The 15302-nt window shown below is 45.7% G+C and overlaps 1 protein-coding gene across 1 annotated transcript in view; it reads right to left on the minus strand.

Moving 5' to 3' along the window:
* The window catches only part of Manba (mannosidase beta), an 86263-nt gene extending 76116 nt beyond the window's left edge, over positions 1-10147 (minus strand). Inside the window, exon 1 of the mRNA XM_052179181.1 lies at positions 9905-10147. Coding sequence (XP_052035141.1) covers positions 9905-10081 — 177 coding nt within the window. The 5' untranslated portion in view covers positions 10082-10147. The remainder of the gene's footprint in view (positions 1-9904) is intronic.
* Between the last annotated feature and the right edge of the window lie 5155 nt (positions 10148-15302).

Raw genomic sequence — 15302 nt, forward strand, 5'->3', positions numbered from 1 at the left:
ACAGTCACCATGATGCCCACATGCCCACACATACCCAGACACATTCACACAAAATGAACAAATAAGTGTGCAATTTAAAACTTTAATGAAGCAAGAAAGACTTAAAAATGTGCATTTAGAGTACAGACTTAAATCTCCCCTTACAAACGCACCAAATGGGCCCATATGCTAAAATAAAATAGTAAGGAAAATCACTTTTGGTTCTTTTGTTGTTGTTGTTTTTATTTTGTTTTGTTTTTTGTTTTTCGAGGCAGGGTGTAGTCCTGTGTAGTCAGTGTAGCCCTGGCTGTCCTGGAACTCACTCTGTAGACCAGGCTGGCTTCAAACTCAGAAATCCACCTGCCTCTGCCTCCCAAGTGCTGGGATTACAGGCGTGCGCTATCACGGCCCAGCTAGGGTCACCTTTTTCTTGACTCATAGAGTCAGGCAAGCGACTGATTGCTAAACAAGCCCTGGAGTCCAGTCTTTAAGGTAGAGGACTCATACCTACAGGATCAAATATGTACTGCTGAGTATCGACGGATAGCGGAAGAAACCTAAAAGCCAAAGGTGGGGTTTCTAAGGCCTTACGCTTCTGTGCCAGATGGAATTTTCAGCAATGGTAATAGTAGCTAGAAGACACTGCCTGTGACCATGCTGGGCAGGTCTTATTAGCATTCGCTAACACAGAATCTAAGGCTCAAAGTCAAACAGCTGTTAGCCAGTGGAGCAGTGACTCACCCCAGGAAGTCTGGCGTGCTTACTCATGACCCAGTACTTAGGTAGTGCCAGGGACACCACTGATCATTCCAGCGTCAGTGTACATTGAGAATCACGAGATAACCTCGCCACACACAACGTGTGCCTGAGTAAGTCGTCTGTCACTCCTATTTATCATACTTACAGGCTCAAGCCACGTCTGTAATCTCAGCACCTAGGAAGCCGAGGCAGGAAGATCACAGCAAAGCTCAGGGTTACACGGTGAGCTCCAGGCCAGCCTGAACTGCAGAGTGAGATTCTACTTTAAAAAAACAAAAAACAAAAAATGACAAAAATCAAAGCTGGGTGTGGTGGTACATCTCTATAATCCTGGCACTAGAGAAGCTAAAGCAGGAGGATTGCCATGAGTAAAGGCCAGGCAGAGCTACATAATGAGTTCAAGAGCAGCTTGGACTAGATAGCAAAACACTGTCAGAGGGAGAGAAGGGGAGAGAGAAGAAGAGAGAGAGAGGAAGAGAGAGAGAGGAACTCGAAGCCTGCCTACACACACACACACACACACACACACACACACACGACACGCCATGTGCCACCACAGGCCAAAATCAGCAAAGCCAAGTGAGCCAAACTGAGACCTACAAAGTCAGGAACCAAATGAGCCTTCCGTGTTTCCAAGGTAAATAGTTCAAGTATTTGTTACAGTGCCGCAAAGCCAATGGGACGTGGGCAGGTGACCTCAGAGAGAAGTGTGGACTCACAAGCACTCGATTATTAGGATTTAAAAATCATAAATCCCAGGGCCTGGAGAGATGGCTCAGGGGTTAAGAGCACTTGCTGCTCTTGCAGAGGACCCACCCAAGTTTGGTCCCCGGCACCCACATCTGGCAGCTCACAATCACATGTAACTCCAGCTCCAGGGGATCCAGTGTTCTCTTCTGGCTTCTATGGGCACCACACACAGAGGCAGCATACACAGAGACATTTAAAAGGACACTGAAGCCTGGTGGTGGTGGCCCACATCTTTAATGCCAGCACTCAGGAGGCAGAAGAAGGTGGATCTCTGTGCATTTGAGTCTGATCTACAGAGTGAGTTCCAGGACAGCCAGGGTTATACAGAGAAACCCTGTCTCAAAGAAACATAATTAATAGGTACTTAAAATCACAAATACACATGTGCATGTAACCTTTTATGTGATGTGCTGAGTACTCTATAATAAGTGTCAAAGGGCTGCTAAGTTAATGTAAGCCACATGAAGGTACTGACAATGTCTATTCAGAAAGCTCTGTGGTCTCCAAAGTTCAGCTGCTCCATTATCAACTGTCATCTTTACCTATAGTTCTTACCTCAAGGATCTTTACTTACATACCTTTACCCAAGGGTGCATGGGTATAGCCCATGAGTCAGTCTGAACACTGGTTTGTTTTGTTTAAATCTTTCTGTTTGTTAATGCTGCTTCCATTGACCACAGAAAAAGCAATTGCAATTCAAAGAGACCTGTTATTTCTTTTTCTAATCAAAGTGAGTTCAACTGAACAGGGAAAATATCACCAAGGATTTCCTTAGCCCACCACTATATGCCAAGGATTCTTCCTCAAGGGACTACAGGAGACATGGGTGTAAGGGTGTAGACCCCTGGCTGTAGGGCAACAGTGGATTCTGAGGCTGGTGCTCATGAAGGGTTTGGAAGGGTCAGAGTTGGACTGTGCTGGGCCCCTGAAGAATCCCAGAGGCCGCTGCTGCTTCTGAGGTCAGGTGAATAAAGCCAACAGGTGGAAGACACAGTCTCTAATGCTCTGACTCCTAGCTTAACCAGACTGCCTGTGGAAAGGTGAAGGGCAGAAAACAGACGCTCAGAGCCAGTAAGAAGGCTCAGTGAATAAAGACACTTCCCACAGAGCCTGATGCCCTGAGTTCCATTCTCAGGACCTCATGGTGGAAGGAGAGAACCGACTCCTTCAAGCTGTCCTCTGACTTCCATAGGTGCCCCATGATACATCATCCACACCACTGCAATATCTCAAAATGTAATACACTTTTCTTAGAAAGAAATCATCTATCTGTTCAGTCCTGACTGTCCCCACCCCCAATATTGCCACTTACACACACACACACACACACACACCCGTCCCACTCTGAGATAAAGGTGATTGTTTCTCAGGATCACAAAGACTCAGGAGGTAAAAATTCTCAGAGCTGTTCTCAACACAAAGCTAGCATCCTGTCATGACAGCTAGCATTTCTACATGCATAGAAATCTGAAAAGCTTTCTAAGAGTTATCAAATTACAGGTTAGTATAAAATAATGGTCATGGAACGTTATCGTTTGCGGGAAGGGTAGACAGACACGAATAAGAATTCACAAGAAGATGTTCATTGTAGCTGTTTCTGAAGAAAGAAAGTGGTGATCTAGGAGACAGGCAAAAAAAAAAAAAAAAAAAAAGAATGGCATTGGGTCTGGGAAATGGCTCAGTGGGCAAAGGCACTGGCTGTGCTAGCCCGACAGCTCAAGTTCCCTCCTAGAACCTGCAGAGAACCAAGCTCAGCCAACCCCATCAGTCCTTAGTTAGATAAAAATTAGAAAAAGTTCCTTTACTCCTGTACACCTAGGGGTTGGAGATTCTATACAGGCACCTCGGTCAGTCAGCTGTGAGACAGCCAAGGTTGGCCACAGAGCCTCTCTGTGAATCCAAGTCCCATTTGGCCACTGGCTTGGGCAGAAATGCCTGGTGCCCTGTGAGGCTCCTCTTGGTCCTACTGCTCACATCCAGTCTGTAAACAAACCCAATTGCTGGCTCTACACATGTAACATGTCCACCCACAATCCTTTGAGTCAGGTGTAATGGCACACACCTGGAATCCCAGCACTAGAGAGCCTAAAGCAAGAGGCTCACCTGGGCTCCGGGAGTGAAACCCTGTTTGGAAAAACAAAACAGCGAGGGCCAGCAAGGTGACTCGGTGAAGAAACTAAGGTCCTGGCTGCTGAGCCTGACCTCCAGAGCTTGGTCCCTGGGATTCCTGTGGGAAGAAGAAGACCCATTTCTACAAGTGGTTCTCTGACCTCCACAGCTGTACAGACTGTGAGTCTGCAGATACGTAGACACACAGACACACACATGCATACACACAGACACACAGACACACACACACACACACCAAAAAGAAACATGGAAAAGAAACAAACCACAAAATTCCTCTCCTCATTTCCTTGTTCCAATACAGAAATCTCCAGGCCCCAAGACCATAGCGGACTCCATGCTTCTCTCGTGTACAGCAGTCTGGAGAGTGATGATTTACACAGTAAAACCACCCTGGGGAGCTGTCTTCCATAGGGTCTTACTGCTGTGAAGAGACACCATGACCAAGGCAACTCTTATAAAGGAAAACCTTTCATTGGGGCTGGCTTCCAGGTTCAGAGTTTTAGGCCATTATCACCACGGCAGGGCGCATGGTGCCACACAGGCAGGCGTGGTGCTGGAGAAAGAGCTGAGAGGTCTACATCTTGATCTCCAGGCATCAGGAGACTGTGCCACATTGGCCGTAGCTTGAGCATAGAAGACAGCTTCCATTATAACATGTTTCCTTCAGCAAGGCCACATCTGCTCCAACGAGAACACGCGTCCTAATAGTGCCACTCCTTATGGCCAAGCCTTCGAACACAAGAATCTATGGGAGCCATTCCTATTCAGTCCACCACAAGAACCATGCTTCTCCAAGCCAAAACTCTCAACAGGATCTCATCATGTAGAGAATGAAGACAAACTGTTCCACTTGCTCCTATACCTTGGTTGACCAGTGAACTCAACTTCCTGCAGGGCTTATAGCCTCCCGGTCCTCTGTCCTGCTTACCATTAATGGGACCTGTGAGGAAGGTCAGGGTTTCTTCTGGCTCACTCCTGCCCTTTCTCTACTTGGTTAAAGATGTATGTTTGCTTTACAGTGGAAGAGTTCTCTGAGCAGAAAAGTCCATATTAAAATGGCCTTTAAAACAAAGCAAGTCACCAGGCTGTGGTGGCACACGCCTGTAATCCCAGTACTCTGGGAGGCAGAGGCAGGCGGATTTCTGAGTTTAAGGCCAGCCTGGTCTACAGAGTGAGTTCCAGGACAGCCAAGGCTATACAGAGAAACCCTGTCTCAAAAAACAAAAACAAAAACAAAAAAAAAAAAAAACAAATCCAAAACAACAACAACAACAAAAACCAAAGCAGTGTTCCCAGAGTTCTCTTCCCTTTACCTGCTGACTTTTCCCTTCAGGGCGCCCCGTGTATTGTAATTTATTAGCTTGGTAGCTGACTACCAGCTCTCTAGAATGTTCACTGGAGCAAAACTTCTTTCCTTTACTGTTGGAGTCCAAGCACTTAGAACCGAGCATACTACAATCAGAGGAACCAACTAAATACAGGGTAATTAATTAGGTAAATGGATAAATAAATATATGGCTTTCCCAAGAGAGGTCTCAAATTCATATCTGGCCCAGTGTCTGTGCCAAACAATAGACTGTTTCTCAAGGTCAACAGTAAAAGTGGGGATGCTATAGAAACACAGGCAGCAATGTCACCTTACTCAATGGGTGGAGTCTTTCCCGATTCACTAATCGTCTCTCTTCCAAAGGACTACCACCAAGGACTCCAACCCTCTTTATTTGAACTTTGCATTTCTTTTTTTTGTTTGTTTGTTTTTTGTTTTTCCCGAGACAGGGTTTCTCTGTGTAGCCCTGGCTGTCCTGGAACTCACTCTATAGACCAGGCTGGCCTCAAACTCAGAAATCTACCTGCCTCTGCCTCCCAGAGTGCTGGGATTACAGGCGTGTGTCACCACTGCCCAGCTGAACTTTGCGTTTCTAAGAATCTGTGAAGAGGTTACAAGGCCTTTTCAATTACTCCCATGAAGAAGCATTTGGTAGTTACTTCACAACCCAAGCAAACGTCCACAGTCAAAAAGTAAACCTTCTTTTCTTTTTTCTTTTCTTTTCTTTTTTGTTCTCTTTCTTTCTCCCTTCCTTCCTTCCTTCTTTTTTTTGTATGTAGCCTGATAGTACAGGACAATAATCTGATTTACTCAGGTTACGGTTTCACGTTGGCTTAACTTAACTAGTAAAAGGAGGCAAAATGAGACTCTGCAGATCACAGTAATCTGTGGCCTGCCACATGCACATGGGTTCTACTTTGTATGTTTGTTGTTTGCATACAAAGAATGAGGTTTCATTCTGACATTTCCTTCAAATGATTTGTTTTAGACGTTTCTTTCCCCTTCCCCCCCAAGTCTTTCTTCCTTTTTTCCCCTGTCCCTCCCCCCACTTCCTTTTCTTCCCTCTCCTATCTCCCTGCCCCTTTGTTCAAGTTATAGGCTACCCTGGGCTACCCCATCAATTCAGGACCAGCCTGGGCAACTTTATGAGACACTGCCTCAAGTCAAGAAAGAAAGAAAAGAAAGAAAGAAAGAAAGAAAGAAAGAAAGAAAGAAAGAAAGAAAGAAAGAAAGAAAGAGGGAAAGAAAGAAGAAAGGAAGGAAGAAAGGAAGAAAGAGGGAAAGAAAGAAAGAGGGAAAGAAAGAGGGAAAGAAAGAGGGAAAGAAAGGAAGGAAGGAAGGAAGGAAGGAAGGAAGGAAGGAAGGAAGGAAGAGGGAAAGAAAAAAAGGAAGGAAGGAAGGAAGAGGGAAAGAAAGAAAGGAAGGAAGGAAGGAAGAAAGAAAGAAAGAAAGAAAGAAAGAAAGAAAGAGGGAAAGAAAGGAAGGAAGGAAGAAAGGAAGAAAGGAAGGAAGAGGGAAAGAGAAAGTGGGAAAGGAAGGAAGGAAGGAAGAAAGGAAGGAAGGAAGGAAGAGGAAAAGAAAGAAAGGAAGGAAGGAAGGGAGAAAGAAAGAAAGAAAGAAAGAAAGAAAGAAAGAAAGAAAGAAAGAAAGAAAGAAAGAAAGAACCGGGCAGTGGTGGCGCACACCTTTAATCCCAGCACTTGGGAGGCAGAGGCAGGTGGATTTCTGAGTTCGAGTCCAGCCTGGTCTACAAAGTGAGTTCCAGGACAACCAGGGCTACACAGAGAAACCCTGTCTCGAAAAAAACCAAAGAAGAAAGAAAGAAAGAAAGAAAGAAAGAAAGAAAGAAAGAAAGAAAGAAAGAAAGAAAGAAAGAAAGAAAGAAAGAAAGAAGAAAAGAAAGAAAGGAAGGAAGGAAAGGAAAGGAAAGGAAAGAAAAGAAAAGAAAAGAAAAAAGAAAGCAAGAAAGAGAGATTGTCAAAATGCCCTAATTCTACCAATTAGTACTGATTCTAGGCTAAGGGGTCAAGTCCAGCCTGGGTTAGAATTTCAACTCTGAGCAAGTAGTGGTAGTACACGCGCTTAATACCAGCACACAGAAGGCAGATACAAGCAGATCTCTAAGAGTCTGGGGCCAGCTTGGTCTACCATGTGAGTTCCAGAACAGCCAGGGTTATACAGAGAAACCTTGTCACCAAAAACAAACAATTTCATCTGTTAGCTACTGCTGCTGTGTGATACCAGCCATGATCTCTAGTGCTCCTGGAAAGGAAACCCAAATTTACTCAGATCTTAGCTGTTGAGAGTTTTGGTGCAGCTTCTAGGAATTTGGCATTTGTCACTGGGCACAGACAAGGAAGTAGGCTCAGACAGGAATATTAGAAACAGCAGCTGTGGGGCTTTGATTCCTACTTTACTTAATCATTATTTTGTGTGATCCTTTTGCTGACTACTTAGCTTGATTACTATCTTGTGTGATCTTGTTCACTGCTTTTCTTGATTACTTTTTCTTTGATCTAAAAACTGACCATGTTTTTTGGATGTACCTAGAATGATGTAAAAGCAGACTGGAGAGAAATAAGACTGCTTCAGCCTCAGCCCTGGCTGGAGTCATGTTATAATTTTATATAATTTTTTTTTCTTTTTCAATTCTCACTCCCTCCCTTGAGCCCCTGTGGACTGACTGAGCTAGCTTGGTCACTTAGAAAGCTTTAAAAATTAGGTAGGCAGGGTCCTGGGGACATGGTTCAGCTGGAAAAGTACTTGTCTTCGAGGAGGACCTGAGTTGAGATTCCATCTGTAATCCTGGTAATGGGGGAGGGGAGACTGCAGCTAACTAGTCTAGGCAATCCCTGAACTCAGGGTTCAGGGAAAGTCCCTGCCTCATTAATAAGGTAAATATGACTGATGACACGCAGCCTCAACCTCTGGATCTCACACACACACATACACACACACACACATAAACACATACACACACACACATACACACGTACATGCACATGTACATGCACACATACATGCACACACACACACACGTACATGCACACATACATGCACCACACACACAGGCTTACTATGCAAATCAGTATGGAAGTTCCTCAAATCACTAAAAATAGTGACACTCAACCTGTATCAGTGGCTCAAGCTTTTAATCCTCACACTCAGAAAGCAGAGGCAGGTGGATCTCTGTAAAGTTTGAAGCCAGCCTGCCAGGGCTACACAGAGAAACTCTGTCTTGAAAAAAAAAAAAACAAACAAAACAAAGAAACAATGAAAACAAAAACAAAATACTCTGTCTCAAAAACCATAACAATTAAAAAAGAAAACACTTAGCCAGGTGGTGATGGCACACACCTGTAATCCCAGCACTCTGGGAGGCAGAGGTAGGTGGATTTCTGAGTTCGAGGCCAGCCTGGTCTACAGAGTGAGCTCCAGGACAGCCAGGGCTATACAGAGAAACCCTGTCTTAAAAAAGGCAAATCCAAAAAAAACAAAACAAACAAACAAACAAAACAAAACAACAAAAAAACACTTAACAATAAGCCCAACCTATAATCCAGCTGTACCACGCCTTCATATTCCTGAAAAATCCTAGGGCAACATAGTGCAGAAATATCTGCACATCCATTTTTTTGCACCATGATAGCCAAGTGATGGAATCAGTCCAGGTGCCCACTAACAGACAAATGGATAAAGAAAATCTCTCTCTGTCTCTGTCTGTCTCTCTTTCTCACGCGTGCATGTGTACATGCACGTGCGCGCGCGCAGCGCGCGCGCGCACACACACACACACACACACACTATCCAGAAGGAAAACTGTGATTAGGCTGTGCATGGGGGTGAACACTTGTATCTCCAGCACATGGAAGGAGGAGGCAGGAGGATCAGGAGTTCAAGGCATTCCTCAGTTACATTGGGAGTTCAAGGCCGGCCTGAACTACCTGAGACCCTGTCTAGAAAAGCCAGAAGAAAGAAAGTATGAATAACAAAGACAATTGAATCTGGTATAAAAAAAAATGCAAAACAAAAACAAAAAACAATACAACAGCAACAATAACAAAGAAAACTACACGAGAATGGAAATAGAAATAATCAAGTTAGGTAAGATAAATCAGACTCAGAAAGAAGACAACATGTTTTCACTCATGTTGACTCTAGATGTAAATATATGTATGCATGACCATGACTGTATGTATATAGGACACCGGAATGGAAAGGAACTCCTTGAACTAGGGAGGGATCACATGGTGGCAAGACACAGTAAAAAGTGAATATTCGCAGAGAACATGGTGGACTTACATGAAACTGTCATCAAGAAACCTACTACACTGTTGGATGACAGACTCTCATTTAAAAAAAAAAACATCACGTTATTTAGGCTTTAGGACTGGGATGTAGTTCGGTGGTACAATGTGTGCTTAGCATGCTCATGGCTCTGGGTTTTATACACACACATACACACACACACACACATAGACATACACACACGTACACGCGCCCATGCACACACACACCCCTCCCAAATATTTTGGCTTTTCATTAGCACCAACAACCAAACTTTACTAGTGCTCTCCCCAGTCCCTTGCGTTTATTTCAAACCTGACTCCCGAGGCTTCAAAACAGAAAGAAAACCGGAGACCCTCCGGTCCGTGAACTTTGATTAACTAAGAGCTCCTACAAGCATCCAGATGATTGCAACAGAGTAACCCTGTCCACGGGGAGAAAGGTAGGTCCTCTTATGAAATGCTTGAGCAGAGAATCACCACATTAAGTAGCAGCAGACATACTGTTGTGGTTTTTTTTTTTCCATATAGACAACTTCCGCCTCCCAGGGTCACTGATGACCCAGCGAGGGAGGGTCAATAGCCACAACTGGCCTGAACCCCCACAGCCAGGACATTTCCCCAGATGCCCACAGCTGCATAGACCGCATGGAGGGGTGGCTGAGCGCCCTACCTGGATCAGCCCGCGCTGGTGCAGAGCGCTGTGCACATAGCCGGGGACAGTCGCCGGCAGCTCCAGGGAGCCATTCCCGTTGCTCACCCGCCAGCTCCCTCTCAGGCTGTAGCTGGGACCTGCCACCACGCAGCCTGCCGGAAACAGCGCCAACAGCAAGAGCAGGTGGAGATGCATGCCGACCGCTCGCAGCAGGAACCCGGCAGTGTGGCCCAAGCCTTGCCAAGGCCAAGCCGCCTTGTCCCCGCCCCGAGCTCGGACCCGCCCCCAGGTCAGCTGAGTGCTTCCCGTAGCCCCGCAGCGAGGAACTGCAGCCAGGACCCGCCACCCGGGTGCAAACACCACCCACGGCTAGGATCTCTGCGACCTGTGAGCTGGGCTTCTTGCTGCAGCTCGACCCTGTAAGTGGGACGCGCATCCGAATGGTGCAGAGCGACCGAAAAGTCTGGAAAGCAGAGTCTGAGCATTTGGGAGACCACAGGTGCGTGTCCACAATAGTGCACAGGCTATGCCAGGGGACAGCTCCTGCCACACCTGGGCAGCAGATTGCACATGGTCCCCAGGCCTCAGTATCTGTCAGGCTGAACGCTCCCTCGATACGCGACCTGCTCGGACTAAACAGTGCTAACTACAGGGTTGCTTCAGCAGTTGACTAAGGGCTGTGCTCCTGTTAGCAGAGGCTACATCATGTCCTAAGCCCCGTGGAGCTGCTTCTGAGGTTCCCATTAGTTATACAGGTGAGTCTGAAACCCCCTTCTACACTGTTGTGGACTTGGACAAACAACAGAATTCTCATTCCCCCAATTTTTTTTTTTTTAAATGCAGACACTTATTTTGGAGACCGAGATGTAGGCTGGGTTCTTCATCTTCTTTTAAACAAACAAAACACCTCACGCTTATATACATATTAATTTCACGGAGGGGTTGAAGGGGGTTCTTGCCACAGCACGCAAGTGGCAGTCATCGGACAGCCTGTCAGGAACTTACTGGGGTTCTCACCTTCCAAGTGGATCCCAGGGCTAGAACTTAGGGTGTTGGGCTTAGACACATTCTCCCTTAACTGCCGCACCTGCCACACCATCTCATCCACCCCTGGGTTCTTCTCAGAGACTTCTTCACCCAGGTGAGGCCAGGATTTTATGGCCACAGAAAAGAATTTCCAAACCAGTCAGTATGAAGCAAAACTTGGAAATTATCAACATATATCTTCTACAGCTTAAGCAAGGACATTGAGAGAAGCTTAAGCCAGGACAGCAGCCCCCAGCTGACAGAGATCAGATGTCTCAAGGCAGAAGAGCAAGCATGGGGTTTGAAGTTGGTGTTTTCTGTGCGTTTGAAGTTACACTGTTTAAAAGGGAGGTAGGTGCAGGGAGGTACTCACACCTGTGAGCCAACAACCACTAAGTCTAAACACATTGCGACTGGCTATAACTTGGAGACAGAGGGAGGAGGGTCAGGAGTTTATGATTATCCTTGTCAACACAGGGATCTTGAGGCCAGCCTGTGCTACAAGACCTGTTTCCAAAATGCAATAATGGTTGGACTGGAGAGGTGACTCAGTGGTTAAGAGCACTTGACTTTTTGTTGTTTTTGTTATTGCTGTTGTCTTGTTTCCTTGGCAGATCTGCAACTTGACCTGGTACTCAGAAGGTTAGCTCTCATCCACCTTGACAGTCTGTAGATTTTGGAATGTGGTAACAGGTAGGTAAGATAACAATCGGTAGAGCTTGTTTGGTGAGTCCTCATACTCACTACATTGTTTTCTGGACAAATGCACACCAACACATTACGTAACACCGAGCCTGGTATCAGTGCAAACTCGGAGTGCCCACTCCCTCATGGCAGACTTCCCAGGGGCCATGCCTCTTGAAGCCCGCTTCCACAGATGTGCTTGAGAATGTTAATGGTGACTTCTCTCATCATCGTGTCGATCATGGCAGAACAGCTCTTCTTCTCATCACTTTCTTTGTAGGAACCATTTTTGCCAGGCCAAGTTCAAGAGCACTCGTTCTTGCAAAGGACTTGGATTCAATTTCCAGCACCCACTTTGCAGCTCACAACTACCTGAGCCTCATTCCACCCAGTTCTAGGGGATCCAAGGTCCTCCTCAGACCTCTGATGGCATGAGACATGTCTGTAATGTACATCACATATACATAAATACATACAAGCGAGACATAAGTTCACATTAAATAATAGATTTTTTTTTAAAAAAATTAAAGTTGGAGCTGGAGAGATGGCTCAGTGGTTAAGAGGACCAACTGCTCTTCTGAAGGTCCTGAGTTCAAATCCCAGCAACCACATGGTGGCTCACAATGAGATCTGACTCCCTCGTCTGAGTGTTTAAAGACAGCTACCATGTATTTACATATAATAAATAAAAACAATTAAAGTAATAATAGCAAGAAAGATGAAGTCTGTAGGTTTAGGTGGGGAATGCTCCTATAAGATTGCTCATGGAGATTAGGAACACAGAAGAGTCTGGCACCTCGTTCCCCAGCTGGAAACTACAAATGTGGACATTTCTAAACCCATCAAGAATAAGGGAAAGGAGACAGACAGACACACACACACACACACACAAAGGGATAAACAGAGATAGGGATATAGATGGATAGATAGAGATAAATAGATGATAGAAGAGATAGAAAGAAAGAAAAAGAAAGGAAGGAAGAAAAGAAAGAAAGAAAGAAAGAAAGAAAGAAAGAAAGAAAGAAAGAAAGAAAGAAAGAAAGAAAACACCTGATGAAATAGTGCTTAGGGAAACTTGACAGTTGCCATGGTCCCTAGACTCTCAAATATCACAAGGAATAAAAGTGGTAGAATCTATGCCTCACCACTAGGACACAGTATGTCAAGGATACATAACTGTGTTAAACTGAGAGTCCCCCACAGGAAGTAACAAGGCTTGAGCCGGGATGCTGGGATCCTGCCCAGGACTGTCAGAGATGTCATTCACAGGACACACAGACGACATCAGCAAGATACAAGAATTGAGTTCCTCTGAGGGAGCTCCCAAAGCTACAGATACAAAAAGAAACCATTAACTCTCTTCTCCTCAGCTGGACTCTTGAGAAGAGAAATATTTCAATCTGTTGTGAGACTAAAATTTTAAACAGAACTAGACTTTTAAAATGCCTTCCCTCTCCCCTTCTCAGGTCAGGGTTTCTCTGTGTAGCCCTGGCTGTCCTGGGACTCACTCTGTAGACCAGGCTGGCCTTGAACTCAGAAATCCGCCTGCCTTTGCCTCCCAAGTGCTGGGACTAAAGACATGTGCCATTCCTGAAGTGTGCTAGGTAGGATTATTTTTTTATTATTATTCAACTTCACACGAGCCAGGGTCATCTAGAAAGAAGAACCTGGACTGAGAAAATACCCCCATCACATTGGCCTGTAGGTGAGCCTGTGGGCATTTTCTTAGTTAATGATTGATGTGGCAAGGACCGGATCACTGTGAACTGAGCCATCCCTGGTAAGATGGGTCTGGGTTTTACAATAAAATAGGCTGGGTAGGCTTTGGAGGGCACACCTGAAAACAGTGCCCTCGCCTCGCATCTGCTACCATTCCTGCCTCCTGGTTCCCGCCCTGAGTTCTTGATCTGACTGTCCTCAGTGATTGGGCTAGAATGAGGACATGTCTATCAAATGAGCCCTTTCCTCCCTGAGTCCCTCCTGGGCAGAATTTTAGCACAGCTAAGGAAGTAGAGTAATGCTTGAAGGTAAGGGGAGGCCAGGTGTGATGGGCCAGCACTCAGGAAGCAGAAGCAGGTGGATCTCCGTGAGTCTGAGGCCAGGCTGGTCTACAGAGCCAGTCCAGGACAGCCAGGAATACAGAGAAACCTTGTCTCAAAAAGAAAGAAAGAAACGAAAGAAAGAAACAAACAAACAAAGGGAGGGAGGGAAAGAAAGAGGAAAAGAGGGAGGGAGGGAAGGAAGGGGAGGGGGGCGGAGAACACCACCTGATATCATCAACAGATGAGTGTAACTAAAAGCAGAAGCAAGAAACTTAATTTCAAAGAACTGGCTACAAAACCATAGGCTATTCTTCAGTCTTCCTAACTCTAACTCGCTTCCTGGACATATTTGCTACAATGTAACTAACCTAGCCGGTTACATCAAGGAAGCTTATCTCTCAGGAACCCAGCTGAGAAAAGATACTTTGTTATTTTAATACCATTACTCTCAGTGTGCTTGGATTAGCTGGGGGTGAAGGTGAAGAAGACCAGTGACCAGGAAGTGGGTCACAGAGCTTGAGTGCGAGCAATCCAAGACAAGAAAGCGGCCTTCAGCTAATAGGTAGAAAGACTTCCATGTGCCTGCCCCGCCTTTTAATTCCTATGCAACACTGGGGGAATAAATGACACTGTACCAAGCTACAGAGAAAATACCAACAGATTCCAAAGAATTGAGAAAGGGAACCTTAGGCACTTTCCTCATTGCTGTGATGTGATGCCCAGTAAAAACAATTTAAGGAAATTTGATTTTATTTGGGCTCACAGTTTGAGGGTACAGCTCATAGGAATCAGTGGTAACAGGAACCAGGAGGCTCCTCGTCCTGTTGCACTCACAGTCAGGAAGCAAAGAGACACAAATGTTCTGCTTGGGCAGCTATCTAGTCACACCCTCCAGGAGCCCAACCATCGAGTGGTGAGACCCAAAGGTGGGCCTTCCTATCTCAATCAATCCAGTCTAGAACCTCCTCTCACACATACTCAGCGGCTTCTCTCTTCATTAATTCTCCATCTCATCTGGTTCATAATCTCTCTCTCTCTCTCTCTCTCTCTCTCTCTCTCTCTCTCTCTCTCTTTGGTTTTTTTTTTTTTTTTTGAGACAGTGTTTCTCTGTGTAGCCCTGGCTGGCCTCGAACTCACTCTGTAGACCAGGCTGGCCTCGAACTCAGAAATCCGCCCGCCTCTGCCTCCCAGAGTGCTGGGATTACAGGCGTGCACCACCACCGCCCGGCTATAAATAAATCTTTAAAAAAAAAAAGAAAAAGAAAAAAAAAAGAATTAATTCCAGTTTTTGGTCTGGAACATCAGGAGTGGGCGTGCTGACTTTTCTTGGTGTTGTGAGCAGACATCTGACAAGGAGCAGCTTGAAGATCCCAAGTTTAACAAGGTGCAGCTGATTGTGGAGAAGGGACAGCACAATCCACAGCGAGTGCAGCAGTGTGTGCCTGGGATTCCCTACAGCAAAAAGCACTGATAGGAGTCGGGGAGATGGCTCAGCAGTTAAGGGCACTGACTGTTCTTCCAGAGGACATGCATGGATTGAATTGCTAGCACAAATATGGTGGCCTAAAACTGCCCGAGGATGCTCTGCTCCAGGGGATCCAATCGATGCCCTCCTCAGTCACCAGTCATCCACACAGAACAGACAAGCAGACCTGTGGGCCAAA

Source organism: Apodemus sylvaticus, chromosome 4, assembly GCF_947179515.1.
Source record: "Apodemus sylvaticus chromosome 4, mApoSyl1.1, whole genome shotgun sequence".
NCBI classification, from domain to species: Eukaryota; Metazoa; Chordata; class Mammalia; order Rodentia; family Muridae; genus Apodemus; species Apodemus sylvaticus.